This window comes from Callorhinchus milii, unplaced genomic scaffold (assembly GCF_018977255.1).
Source record: "Callorhinchus milii isolate IMCB2004 unplaced genomic scaffold, IMCB_Cmil_1.0 Scaffold20, whole genome shotgun sequence".
Lineage (NCBI taxonomy): Eukaryota > Metazoa > Chordata > Chondrichthyes > Chimaeriformes > Callorhinchidae > Callorhinchus > Callorhinchus milii.
In genome coordinates, this window is record NW_024704761.1 from 12,566,856 (window position 1) to 12,580,748 (window position 13,893).

General features: G+C 50.8%; 1 protein-coding gene across 1 annotated transcript in view; it reads left to right on the plus strand.

The window, feature by feature from the left end:
• The first annotated feature begins 10,405 nt into the window (after positions 1 to 10,405).
• The window catches only part of LOC103191176 (inactive rhomboid protein 2), a 33,157-nt gene continuing 29,669 nt past the window's right edge, over positions 10,406 to 13,893 (plus strand). The window contains exons 1-2 of the mRNA XM_042342578.1: positions 10,406 to 10,458; positions 13,714 to 13,880. Coding sequence (XP_042198512.1) covers positions 10,406 to 10,458; positions 13,714 to 13,880 — 220 coding nt within the window. The remainder of the gene's footprint in view (positions 10,459 to 13,713; positions 13,881 to 13,893) is intronic.

A 13,893-nucleotide genomic window follows, 5' to 3' on the forward strand; every position in this document is an offset into this window, starting at 1 on the left:
TTTTAAAGTTCTTAGTCTTTGTCATTTTAAACAATGTATTGAATCAATCAAAATATATTTACTTTAAATTGAAAAATCAACGAATATTGATGATTAGTGATATTTATTGAATGCAGACATTACTTATTTCACTGTCTGTCACTTTCCTCCCAAACTGTTGTCAAGATGATGTGTCTCCAGTTCAGCCAAACACTTTTGTTGCAAAATCCCCATCTCTATTGGGGGAAAATCTTTTATTATTATTATTATATTATTAAACCTGCTTGACCACTTTTCATTTTCAATCCATCCCTCGAGCTCCAATCTCCTGCTCTAAGCAAAAATACAATGCTTGCACCTCATCTACAATAACAACTTGTATTTACACAGCGCCCTTCACGTGGGGTCGCGTCCCGGAGCACCTGACAGTGGCGGAGTCTGACCCTGAGCCGGAGAGGGAGGGGGGAGGTGACTGGAAACACCATCAAAAAGGAAGGTCATTAAGTGGGATTTGAAGGTGGGGAGGGAGGGGGTGAGGCAGAGGGATTGAGGGAGAGAGTTCCAGAGTTTTGGGGCGCAGTGGCTGAAGGCACGGCCACTGATGGTGGAGCGGAAGGGACAAGGGACAAACAGGAGGCCGGAGCCAGCCGAGCGGAGGCAGTGGGTGGTGGAGTGGAGGGTAAGCAGGTCCAGAGGTGGGGAGGTGCGAGGGCTTGAAGGGATTTGAAAAGGAGTGAGAGGATCTTGAAATCGATTCATTCAGTAATTGGGAGCCAGTGGAGCTCCAGATCATTTATGTATATTAAGAAGAGCAGTGGTCCTAATACCGATCCCTGGGGACACCACTGTACATTTCCCTCCAGTCAGAAAAGCAGCCTTTCACCACAACTCTCTGCTTTCTGTCTCCCAGCCAGTTGTGGATCCGCTGCCACTGTCCCTTTTATACCATGGGCTTCTATCTTTCTTACAAGTCTTTCATGTGGCACTTTGTCAAATGCCTTTTGAAAGTCCATATAAACTACATCAACTGCACTACCTTTATCCACCCTCTCCGTTACCTCATCGAAAAATTCTATTAGATTTGTTAGACAAGATTTGCCTTTAACAAATCCGTGCGGCTGTCCCTAATTAACCCATATTCTTCTAAGTGAAGATTTATTCTGTCCCGGATTATAGTCTCCAGGAGTTTCCCCACTACTGATGTAGTTCCCAGGTTTGTCCTTCTGTCCCCTTTTGTACAGGGGAGTCACATTGGCCACTCTCCAGTCCTCGGGCACCACTCCAGTGTCCAACGCAGATTGAAAAATTGTAGCCAAAGCCTCCGCTATTTGTACCCAGTACCTCCCATAGGCTGCATCCCATCCGGACCGGGCGACTTATCACCTTCAGCGCAGTCAACCTTTTCAATACTTCCTCTCTGTTTATACTTATCCTCTCCATTTCCTGTACCCTCTCCTCTGATACTGCGGCATTTGGTGCATCCATTTATTTTGTGAAGACAGATGCAAAGTACTCATTCAGTACATTAGTCATGTCCTCTGCCTCCACAATAAGATTACCCCCTTGGTCCTAAATTGGCCCCACCCTACCTTTGACTAACTTTTTTTCTTGATGTGTAACAAAATTAGGATTCCTTTTAATGTTACCCGCTAACCTTTTTTCATATAATCTTTTTGCCCCTCTTATTTCCTTTTTCAGTTTTCTTCTGTACTTCCTATACTATTTGGTTGTCTTCTGTATCTTGAGTTTGACATTTATCATATGCCTCCTTTTTCTGCTTCATTCTGGACACAATTATCTTCATCATTCAGGGAGGTTTGGAAGCCCTACTTTTCCCTTTTGTGGGAATGTATTTGTTCTGTCCCTGAGCTATTTCATCCTTGAAGACTTCCCACTGCTCTTTAGTTGTTTTATCTGCCAATCTTTCTTTCCAGTCCACCTTGGCCAGGTTCCTTTTTAACTCACTGAAATTATCCCTCTCCAGTTGAGTATCTTCACCTTTGATGGTTCCTTGTCCTTTTCCAAATGCACTCTGATTCTAATGATGTTGTGATCACTATTGCCCAGATGCTCTCCCACTGAAACCTGCTCTTGCCCTCCTTCATTCCCCAGAACTAGATCTAGCACTGCTTCTTTCCTCGTTGGACTGGAAATGTACTGATCAAGAAAGTTGTCCTGTATGCATTTTACGAATCTGAACCTTCGGTGGCTGTGGGGTGACCATCTCCTGAAGTGTCTAGTCCATCACATCCTCACATCCGGTATACAAGCTTGAATGGCCTACTCCTGCTCCTAATTCTTATGTTCTTATGTACCCATCCCTCCTTCCACACCTTTGAACCTGTCAACCCCTCCTCTGCCTTCACCACCATATCCTCCATGAAGCTCACCACCTGCTCCCTGGACCTCATCCCCACCCCTCTCCTTAAATCCCAGCTCCAGCTCCTTGCCCCACTACTCGCTGACATCATCAAGCTGTTCCTACCCCCCTCAAAACAGCCTCTATCATCCCCACCTTGAAGAAATCTTCCCTTGACCCAACACAGCTATCCAGCTACTGGCCCATCTCAAACCTCCCTTTCCTATCCAAAGTGCTTGAGAGAGTCGTTGCTTCCCAGCTTCGATCTCTCCTCTCCTCCCACTCCCTCCATGAGCCCCTCCAATCAGGTTCCGTGCTGCCCACAGCATGGAAACTGCTCTGGTCAAGGTCACAACGACAGCCTGACCATGTGTGACCAGGGCTCCCTCTGCCTCCTCCTTGACCTTTCCGCTGCCTTTGGCACTGTGGACCATTCAATCCTCCTCCACTGCCTCTCCTCCCACCTCAACCTTCAATATTCTGTCCTTGAATGGTTCAGGTCCCACCTTTCACACAGCCTCCACTTCATTGCAGCAAACGGCTTCTCCTCCAACCCCCGCACCGTCTCGTGCTGCGTTCCTCAGGGTTCTGACCTAGGTCCCCTCCCCTTCACCCTCTACATGCTCCCCCTTGGCGACATCATCCGCAGACATGGGGTAAATTTCGACATGTGGGGTGACACCCAACTCTATCTCTCTGCCTCCAACCTGAACTCCAGGACTACTGGCGTCCTGACTGAATGTGTGTCCAACATCAAGCCCTGGATGAGGGACAACTTTCTCCAACTGAACATCAACAAGACCAAGGCCTTCCTGGTTGGCTCATGCCAGCGCCTCTGTACCTCAGGCGCTGGCAGCATCAGCCTCCAGGGCTGCACACTCACCCTCACTGAGCCAGTCAGGAAGCCGGGGGTCTTGTTTGACCCTGAACTGTTCTTTCTCCCCCACATCCGCGCCATGACCGGCACTGCCTACCACCACTTCCGCAACATTGCCAGACTTCGCCACCGCCTCACCCCTCAGCCCCCAAACCCTCACCCACACAAACTCCCTCCTCATCAGCCTTCCAAACTCTTCCCTTCACAAGCTTCAGATCATCCAAAACTCTGCAGCTCGTGTACTTTCACGCCCCAGACTCCATGACCCCATCACTCCCACCCTCGCCCGACCCAATCACACCCACCCTCGCCCGACCCCATAACTCCCACCCTCGCCCGACTCTACTGGCTCCCTATCCCCCAGAGGATCAAATTCAGCCTTGCCCCCTCCTACCTCTCTGACCCGCTGTCTCCCTACCAACCTGTCCACTCCCTCTGTTCATCAGGCTCCGGACTGCTCCATGTCTCCCGCCCGACCCGCCCTACCATCGGTGTCTGGGCTTTCAGGTTCTCTGCCCCCACACTCTAGAACTCCATCCCACAGCCCCTATCCCTTGCTTCCTCCCTCGCCTCCTTCAAGGCCAGTCTCAAGACCCTTCTCTTCGACTGTGCCTTTGGTCTCCCTCCCACCTCTCTGCCTTCCCTCACCCCCACACCACCCCTCCCCACTACCCCACCCCTCCCCCCTACACCACCCCTCCCCCATGCTTGGGCCCCAACACCTGACTGTTCAGCGCTTTGGGACGTCCTCCCGACGTGAAAGGCGCTCTATAAATGTAATTTTGTTGTTTTGTGTTGTTGTTGTATTTACTCTAATCTCATCTGTGTATATACTGTAACCCTATCTGTGTATATACTGTAACCCTATCTGTGTATATACTGTAACCCGATCTGTGTATATACTGTAACCCATCTGTGTATATACTGTAACCCTATCTGTGTATATACTGTAACCCTATCTGTGTATATACTGTAACCCGATCTGTGTATATACTGTAACCCGATCTGTGTATATACTGTAACCCTATCTGTGTATATACTGTAACCCTATCTGTGTATATACTGTAACCCGATCTGTGTATATACTGTAACCCGATCTGTGTATATACTGTAACCCTATCTGTGTATATACTGTAACCCTATCTGTGTATATACTGTAACCCTATCTGTGTATATACTGTAACCCTATCTGTGTATATACTGTAACCCTATCTGTGTATATACTGTAACCCTATCTGTGTATATACTGTAACCCTATCTGTGTATATATGCGGCAGCCAATTGTGCACCTTAATCATCTTTGAATGTTTTCTCATTGCCAAAAGCTACTTCTGTGTCTGTGGAACCTCAGAGCTCGGTTGGGAATATGATGTTTACTATTCCCAGGAAGCTGATCGCTGGATATGAAACCACAGAAGTGCTCAGTTGTGGAGAGAGAAAAATGAAGCCAGAGGCAGGAGTAAAAGGAAATGTGAAGGTGGGAGAATTGTTCGAATTAAGAAACCAATATGCAGTTGAAGCCCCCAACCTTGAAGGTACTCCCTGGGGTAAAGATATTTATTTAAACACAATACAATTCACAAAAATAAAACAGATTTTACAGCAGCTTCACCTCACCCAGGCTGAGGGTCAGAGGGCAAAGTTCCAGGTGAAGGTGATTTGGGGTTAGACAGGTGATGAGAGTGGGGGTGGGGAACAGGTGATGAGGGTAATTGGATCTCTGGTGTGGTGCGTGAGCTATTTGCAGCCTGAGTGGCCAGCGTTTGTGTTCTCTGGGGTTGCAGTGTATTAATGTGTGGCGTTGAGGCTGAGTTGCTTTCTCAGTTGTTAGTGGTTTCTCAGTGGTTCGAGCTGCTGTGTTGTCAAGACTCAGTCACATCCCTGAACCGCACAGGAGCGGCTGCACAGCCCCGAGCCGCACGGGTAAATATGCGGGAACTGCCTGAGGGATGGGATTACTGTGCCTCAGCCCCACAGTTGGGAACATTACTGTCTGTATGGTGTACATACAGCAACCCAGCTGCTCCTTTATTGTATTAGCTGCATAACTAATTTCAGGAGAGCTCTGCTGTGTGTCACCCTGACATGGAGATTAGCAAACTGTCCACTGCTGTCCAGTGATTATGTGTCTTGTCTTAGGGTTAGAGTTAGAAATATATTACCAGGACACATTGCTGTGAGCAGTGAAGCTCACAGCAATGTGTCCTGGTAATATATTCCATTTAGAATGAAAATTGTGAATATCAGTCCCTCAATGTTCTCTTCTTGTGGGGTGTTTCTACAGGGAATGTGATGTCACACACTTGGAGAAAATCATTTCAAACTACAGATGAAGCTGCTTCAGCCAGACACCGGGTAAATTGGACAAAATGCCTGGATCAATTTGTGTTCTTACTTGTTTTAAATATGCTGGTTAATATGGACAAAACACCAATGGACACTCTCCCCACCAACACCTCTGCAATGGAGATGGGAGGAGTCAAATTGTGATTGATTGACAGCGGTCCTCAACCATTCACAAGTGTATTCGGGCTGTCAATCGGTGAGGAGGGTGCGGGGAGGGTGGGAAGAGGTGCCGCTGCTCCTCCACTGGGTGGGAAACGGTCAGGGAACTTCGGTTAGCCTCGGACACAAGGTTAAGACGGATAAAAAAAATCTTTTTTTTTTAAAGCATTATTACCCCCGGAAACTGATCCGCCAATCGACTGACGAGTGGGTTCCTACTTACTGTTAGGTAAACAGAGCTGTGTGGAGTAAGGAAACTTGCCTAAGGTTTCAGCCCACCTGGGAATTGAACCGAGGTCCTCTTGCTTGCGAGGCGAGCGCTCTAACTAATACGTTAGACCCCCGCAATTGGAAGTGTCAGAAACTACAGCAAAAGTTTCAATTTAGTCAAGTGGGTGTGAGGGGTCAGGGTTGATGAGATAGGTAATTAAATGCTGTCTCAACCTGGTGTCATTATACCCCACTGCTTGTGGTCTGTGGTTTCCACACAGTGACTATAAGTAAGATATTTCACAGATGTTTCAAACATCCTGTAACTGTCAGCTTGCGGTATTCATGCTGCAACACACTCGAAGAGCTCGCCACTGACTAGGTGCGTGTCTGCGCCTCTGCGCACGTGTGTGCGTGTATGCGCGTGTGTGTGTATGCGCGTGTATGCACGTGTGTGTGTGTGCGCGCGTGCGAGCGAATGGTGGCGCAGGGGCTCGAATCCTCAATGTCTTTTGTAGAACTTGGTGTTAACTGTCCTGGACAGGGCAAAACCTTAGGCAAGTTTCCTTGCTCCATGTGCCTCTGTTTACCTAGTGATGAGTAGGTTTTTGGTTGATTTGAGAATGCGTTATGAGGGTAATAATCCCTTAAAAATTTGGTGACTCAATCCACGTCTGTTTGTGGGACTCTGTGTGCAATTGGCTGTCACTTTTCACCAACAAAATACAGTCAATTCACTTTACATTATTCAGTGAAGCGCTTTGAGATGCCCCGAAGACGTGATAAGGTCCTGTATCAAATGCAAGGATTATTATTATTTTGATGGTGAAACAACCTGTGAATCTGATGCTGCTTCACTGCTGTCAGTGGGGCTGGCTGGCACAAGTTGAGACTTGCCAAGCTGTGAGCTGTTATTGTTTTGTGTTGGTGGGGCCAGATGCATATTCAGAGATTGAAATGCTTCTAGTAGGTCAGACCATAACAGCAATCAATTACAAAATTACATGCGTATGGTGCCTTTCACGTCCCAAGGCACAGACGGTCATGGATTTGGACCCAAGCAGGGGAGTTTGGGATCAGGGAGGGTTGAGAGCAGGGAGGGTAGGAGGGTGGCTGAAGGCACACTCAAAGAAGAAGGTCTTGGGACAAAGGGTGGGGGCAGAGAAGCTGAAGGCCCGATCGCCAATGGTGGAGTGGGGGAAGGGAAAACGGATAATGGCATAATGACTAGCATTTATATAGTGCCCCACATGCAGGGCAGTGTTCCAGAGCGCTTGACAGTGGTGGAGCACAACACTGAGCCGGGGAGTGGGAGATGACCATAGGCATGGATGATAGGAAGGTCTTCAAGGGAGACCTGAAGATGGGGAAGGAAGGGGCAAGGCAGAGAGATAGAGGAAGAGTGTTCCAGAGTTTTGGGGCATAGTGGCTGAAAGCACGGCCACCAATGGTGGAACGAAGGGCACGAGGGACATGCAGGAGGCTGGAGTCAGTCGAGGGAGATAGTGTTGGGGAGAAGTAGGGAGGTGCCAGGGCGTGAAGGGACTTGAAATTGATCTGTTTGGCAATAGGGAGCCAGTGGAGCCTGGCTAGAACTGGGGTGATGGGGGGACGGAGTTTAGTGCAGGTGAGTATGTGGGCGGTGGAGTTTAGGACCAGCTGGATCTTGTGCATGGTGGAGCTGGGGAGACCAGCAAAGAGGGCATTTGAGAAGTTGAGTTGGGAGGTGACAAATGCATTGACAAGTGTTTCGGCTGCGTCTGGGGTAAGGCGATGTGATGGAGGTGGAGGAAGCCGGTCCTGGTCAGGGACCGGATGTGGGGAAGGAAAGACAACTGTGCATCGAACCTGATGCCTAGGTTGCGCACTGTTTTGATGAGTCTGAGGGATAGACCAGGGAGATTGAGGAGGTCAGAAGACATTGACGGGAGCCAACGAGTATGGCTTCCATCTTGTCAACATTTAGCTGCAGGAAGTTTTCGCTCATCCAGGCCCTGATGTCTAGCAGACAAGCCTGGAATCGCAGCTGGAGGAGTAGAAGTAGATTGGTGAATCATCCGCACACGTGGAAGTTTACCCCATATCTGCAGATGACATTGCCAAGAAGGAGCATTGGAGATGAGGAAGAGAAGGGGGCAAGGATGAAGCCCTGGGGTACATCGCGGGGGCGGGAGGAGAAACTGTTTGAGGAGACAAAGTGAAGGTGGTTTGTTAGGTAGGACTCAAACCAGCCAAGTGCAGTCCTATTGAGGTGGATGAGGAAGGAGAGGCAGTGGATGAGGATGGTGTGGTCGACTGTGTCGAATGTGGCAGAGAGGTCCAAGAGGACAAGGAGACAGAGGGAGCCCAGGTCACAGAGAGAGAGGATGTCGTTTGTGAGCTTGACAAATGCTGTCTCTGTGCTATGGGCAGTCAGGGCAGAAACCAGTCTGGAGGGGCTCGGAGAGGGAGTGGAGGGAGAGGTGAGAGCAAAGCTGGTGTCGATGGTCTGAGGGCTATGGAAGGGGACATAGGGGAGGAGGATGCAGCCAAGTGGATATTTTCTATTTTTGTCACAAAACAGTCTAGAAGCTCTTCCCGCTTGACGTTGGAGGTGAGGATGGAGGAAATGTGGTGGGGTGTGTGGAGGAGGTGATGGTGGAGAACCTTGCCTTTGGATTGTTTCTTGCCTCCAAAATGATTTTGGAGTAAGAGGCAGTTTTGGCTGCGAGAGGGAGAGGCGACAGTTGCGAAGACGAATGAGCCACAACTGGTGGTGGATTGTGAGGCCGGGTTTGTGCCATCAGTGCTCGAGCGGTGACCTATTTCCCAAACGCTGCACTCGGTTAAGAATGACTAAGCAAGGTCACGCTTGAGGCAGAGACTGAACATTCTCCAGTTAACTTCTGCAGAAATTATAATAGTGAGTTTGACTTGGTGCTATCTGGGCAGATTGCTGCGATCGATTGCTCAACATTAAAGTTCCTCTGTGGAAACCAAATTGAGCTTTTACAGGAAACTGCCCAGCAGCATTGTCAGGAGTGTAGGGGTAAGATATTCTTCATCTTTAATTGTACATGATAATCATTTGACTCAACCTGTTCCACTTGAATGAGCAGTTTCTGTTCAGGGGTCCTAATGTTTGGGATGTTGTTTGTGGAAACGTCTTCTTAATGATATTGATTGAATAACTTTGTAAAGTTACTGTTTCTGAAGGAGTGAGAAACCTCGGCGGGCAGGTAGTACGTGGGCAGTGAGAAGCTGGGGCAGTACGTGGGCGGTGAGAACCTGGGGCAGTACATGGGCGGTGGGGGGCCGGGCGGTGGGGGGCCGGGCGGTGGGGGGCCGGGCGGTGTGTGGGCCGATGTTTCTGTTGTAGTAACTGTACGAACCTCACTCCAAAAGATTTCTTGTAAAACATACAGTACTTTCAGAATGCTCGGGCTTGAAGCCAAAGCTCAGTACTTGGACGGGCAGGTAGGCCTCTGGTGTCCTGTGCTCCAGTTCTGGGGTATGCATTTACACTCACTGTGTCTCACGTACCATTACATGTGCCTCCTCCTACCCCACACGCTCTGCTCTGGGCACCTGAGCCTCCTTGGGGTGTGAAGACTGATTGGACGTGCAAATGGGGACCTGTTTCTTCTCCAGCATGATTTCTTGCCATTTCTTTAGTAATGCATTTTCACTTAATTAGGAGCAGAGAATTAAAACACAGTAAACTTGGCTAGACCGAGATCCTGATGTGAAGTGGGTGGAAGTATCAGGTATGAAGGATTCTCCCACCCACTGTAAGAAACTGGTGTAAAACCAATCATTGATCAATTCCAGGATTCAAAGCAGTTATAGCTACAGTCAGCTCTACATCCTTTTCTCACTTTCTGGATCAATGTTGATAGAATTTGAAAAATGCTACAATATTTGCTGAATGCAGTTATTGGACTAAGTTGTCTGTGGTCCTCAGTCCAGTTTTGTATATAACCATAGCGATTTCAATCCTTGAGAATAGCTGTGGTTCTGGCAGAATCAATATCAGGACCATTATTTGCGCTCATAGGATGTTTAGCCTGACGCCTGCCTCTGGTAAGTGCAAGTGGCATTTTAGCTTAACATTCTTTTCTCTTCAGTTTCTCATTTAGATAATTGTTTGGGGAAGACAAGTTTGCAGGGCTATGGGGAGAGCGCGGGGGAGTGGGATTGATTTGGAAGCTCTTTTCAAAGACCTGGCAGAGACACGATGGGCCGAATGGCCTCTTTCTCTGCAGTATAGTTCTATGATTCTATGATATCCTCATTTGATGCTTTTTGCCTTTTGATTGCTCAAAAATAGATATTTCTTTACCTGAAAAGTCTGCATGTTCACATGGAAGATTGATTTTTATGAAGGGTTCAAAGACAACAGAAGGTACCATCATAGCACCATTGGAATGTGGCTTCACATTTAGTAGAAATGTCTGCTCTGCAGGTGCTGATTTCCTGGGCTGATTGTATAAAGGATGATTGCTGCTCCTAATGCAGACACAGAGCTGGTGATGCCAAACCAATCAGCGTTAGTGTCAGTCTTTTCAAACTTCATGACTAATCAGAACATTTCCTGAGAGCCGGACGGCGTCTCAGAGCGCTTCACAATAACGGATCCTGGGAACCGAGCCAGGGGGTGGGGGGGCAGGAGCCGGGGGAGGGAGGGTGGGGGAAGGTGACCAAAGGCACGGTCGAAAAGAAAGGTCTTTAGCCGAGATCTGAAAGTAGAAAGAGAGGGGGTGAGGCGAAGGGAGTGAGGAATGGAGTTCCAGAGCCTCGGGGCATAGTGTCTGAAGGCCCGGCTTCCGATGGTGGAGTGGAGTACTCGGGACGAGGAGGAGGCCAGATCCAGTGGAGTGAAGGTGCTGTTGTGAGGAGAGATGAGGTCAGAGAGGTCGGGGGGGCAGAGGAGTGGAGGGATTTGAAGACAAGGGTGAGGATCCTGAAATCGATCCTCTCTGGGACAAGCAGCCAGTGCAGTCTGGCCAGGACTGGGGGGATCGGGGAATGGAGTTTGGGGGACGGGGGGAGGTCCAGGACTGGGGTGATTGGGGAGAGGGGTTTGGAGGACGGGGGGAGGTCCAGGACTGGGGTGATTGGGGAGAGGGGTTTGGGGGGAGGGCCAGAACTGGGGGGATTGGGGAGTGGAGTTTTGGGGTGGGGGGGAGGGCCAGGACTGGGGTGATCAGGGAATGGAGTTTGGGGGACGGGGGGAGGTCCAGGACTGGGGTGATTGGGGAGAGGGGTTTGGGGGGGAGGGCCAGAACTGGGGGGATTGGGGAGTGGAGTTTGGGGGAGGGCCAGGACTGGGGAGATCGGGGAGAGGGATTTGGGGGTGGGGGGGAGGGCCGGGACTGGGGGGATCGGGAAGTGGGGTTTGGGGGTGGGGGGGAGGGTCAGGACTGGGGGATCGGGGAGTGGAGTTTGGGGGTGGGGGGAGGGCCAGGACTGGGGTGATTGGGGAGAGGGGTTTGGGGGGGGGGGGGAGGGCCAGGACTGGGGTGATTGGGGAGAGGGGTTTGGGGGGGGGGAAGTGGGGTTTGGGGGTGGGGGGGAGGGTCAGGACTGGGTGGAGCGGAGTTTGGTGCGGGTAAGAATGTGGGCGGCAGACTTGTGGATGACCTGGATTTTATGGATGGTAGTGGAGGGGAGACCGGCGAGGAGGGCGTTAGAGCAGTCCAGCCGAGAGGTGACAGAGGTATGGACCAGGGTTTCAGCGGCTTTTGGGGTGAGATATTGGCGGAGACGGGCGACCACGCTATCCTCCTCCACCGCTTGTCCTCCCACCTAAACCTTCAAGGCCCTGTCCTTGAATGGTTTAGGTCGTACCTCTCTCACCGTCTTCATTTTGTCTCCATGAATGGTTTTTCCTCCACCCCCCCGCAATGTCTCGTGCGGTGTCCCTCAAGGCTCTGTCCTCGGTCCCCTCCTCTTCACCCTCTATATGCTCCCCCTGTGGTGACATCATCCGCAGACATGGAGTTAACTCCCACATGTATGCGGATGACACCCAACTCTACCTTTCCTCCTCTACCCTCAACTCCACGACCCCCGATGTCCTGACAGCTGTCTGTCCGACATCGAGTCCTGGACGAGAGACAACTTTCTTCAGCTCAACGTGCGCAAAACTGAGGCCCTCCTGATTGGCTCACGTCAGCGCCTCCGCACCTCAGGCTCTGACAGCATCAGCATCCAAGGCCGCACTCTCCACCTCTCAAAGCCGGTCAGGAACCTCGGGGTTCTGTTCGACCCTGAACTGTCCTTTCTCCCTCATATCCGCGCCACAACTGGCACCGCCTTCCATCACCTTCGGAACATCGCCAGACTACGGCACTACCTCACCCCTCACGCGGCTGAAACTCTGGTCCACGCCTTTGTCACCTCAAGGCTGGACTATGGGAACTCTCTCCTCGCCGGCCTTCCCGGCCCTCCCTCCACACTGCAGGTCATTCAGAACTCTGCAGCTCATGTACTGTCCCGCACCAGGCTTCGTGCCCACATCACTCCCACCCTCGCTCTCGCCCTCACCCTCGCCCTCGCTCGCCTCCACTGGCTGCCCATCCCCCAGAGGATCGAATTCAAGATCCTCATCCTCACCTACAAGGCCATTCACGGCCTCGCTCCCTCCTACCTCTCCGACCTACTATCACCCTACCTACCTGCCCGTACCCTCCGTTCCTCTGGCTCCGGTCTGCTCCACATCCCCCGCCCCAACCGCCCTACCATCGGTGGTCGGGCCTTCAGTCTCTCAGCCCCGAGGCTCTGGAACTCCATCCCCCAGTGCCTTCGCCACTTCCTCCCTTTCCTCCTTCAAAGCCGGTCTCAAGACCTTACTCTTTGACTGCGCCTTCAGCTCCCCTCTCGACTCTCTACCCCCTCCTCGCTCCCTCCCTTCCCTCCCCTCACCCTGACCATTTCCCCCCTCCTCGCTCCCTCCCTCCCCTCCTCTCACCCTGACCATTTCCCCCCCCCCCCCCCCCCCAATGCTCGAGTCCTGACCCAACTGTACAGCGCCTTGGGACATCCTCCCGACGTGAAAGGCGCTCAATAAATGGAATCTTGTTGTTGTTGTTGTGATGCGTCGGAGGTGGACGTGAGCGGTGCTGGTGAGGGACCGGATGTGGGGAAGGAAGGAAAATTGGGGGTTGAACCTGAAGCCTGGGTTGCGTACGGGTTCGGAGAGTTTTAGGGGGTGGTCGGGTAGGTAGAGGAGCTGAGAACCATGTGATGTTAGACGTTGACGAGAGCCAAAGAGTATGGGTTCCGTCTTGTCAACGTTTAGCTGAAGGAAATTCACGCCCATCCAGCTCCTGAGGTCTGACAGGCAGCTGACAGAACATCAGGGGACTGGGGAAAAATAGAGTTGGGTGTCATCCGCATACATGTAGAAGTGTACCCCATGTCTGCGGATGACATCCCCAAGAGGAAGCATATAGATTAGGAAGAGGAGGGGCCAAGGATGGATCCTTGGGGGTATCCTGTAGATAACCGGGTGAGAGCGGGAGTGAATACGTTTCATCATTGAATATTTCTTGATTTATGGCCACACCATAAATATCTCTAGTCAGTAGCTACTAGAAACAAAAAATATTGATTTAACACAGACCTGTCTCGACTAGTGCGAGTGTTGGGTGGGCCACGTTTAGCCACAGGTCATGGGTTGGCCACCGCTGCTATGGGCAGTATCTGCACTGAATGCAATTTTGCCAGTGCATTGCCAGTCAACACTCACAAAGTCTGAATGTGACTGAATTAAACTGAAGATCCTGCTGATTTCCTTTAGGTTTCTGTTGACCCTGGAGCGATTTGTGGGGGATGGGGGGGAGGCGACTGTTGTGGGATGTGTGATCGAGGTTTGCACTTGTTCCTGGAGGCAAGATGACCCTAAAGGAGCTGAGCTCAGCTTCTCTGCTGCCTCTGAACACCAGCTGAATGTATTGGATGTTTCAGGTCAGCTTATGAC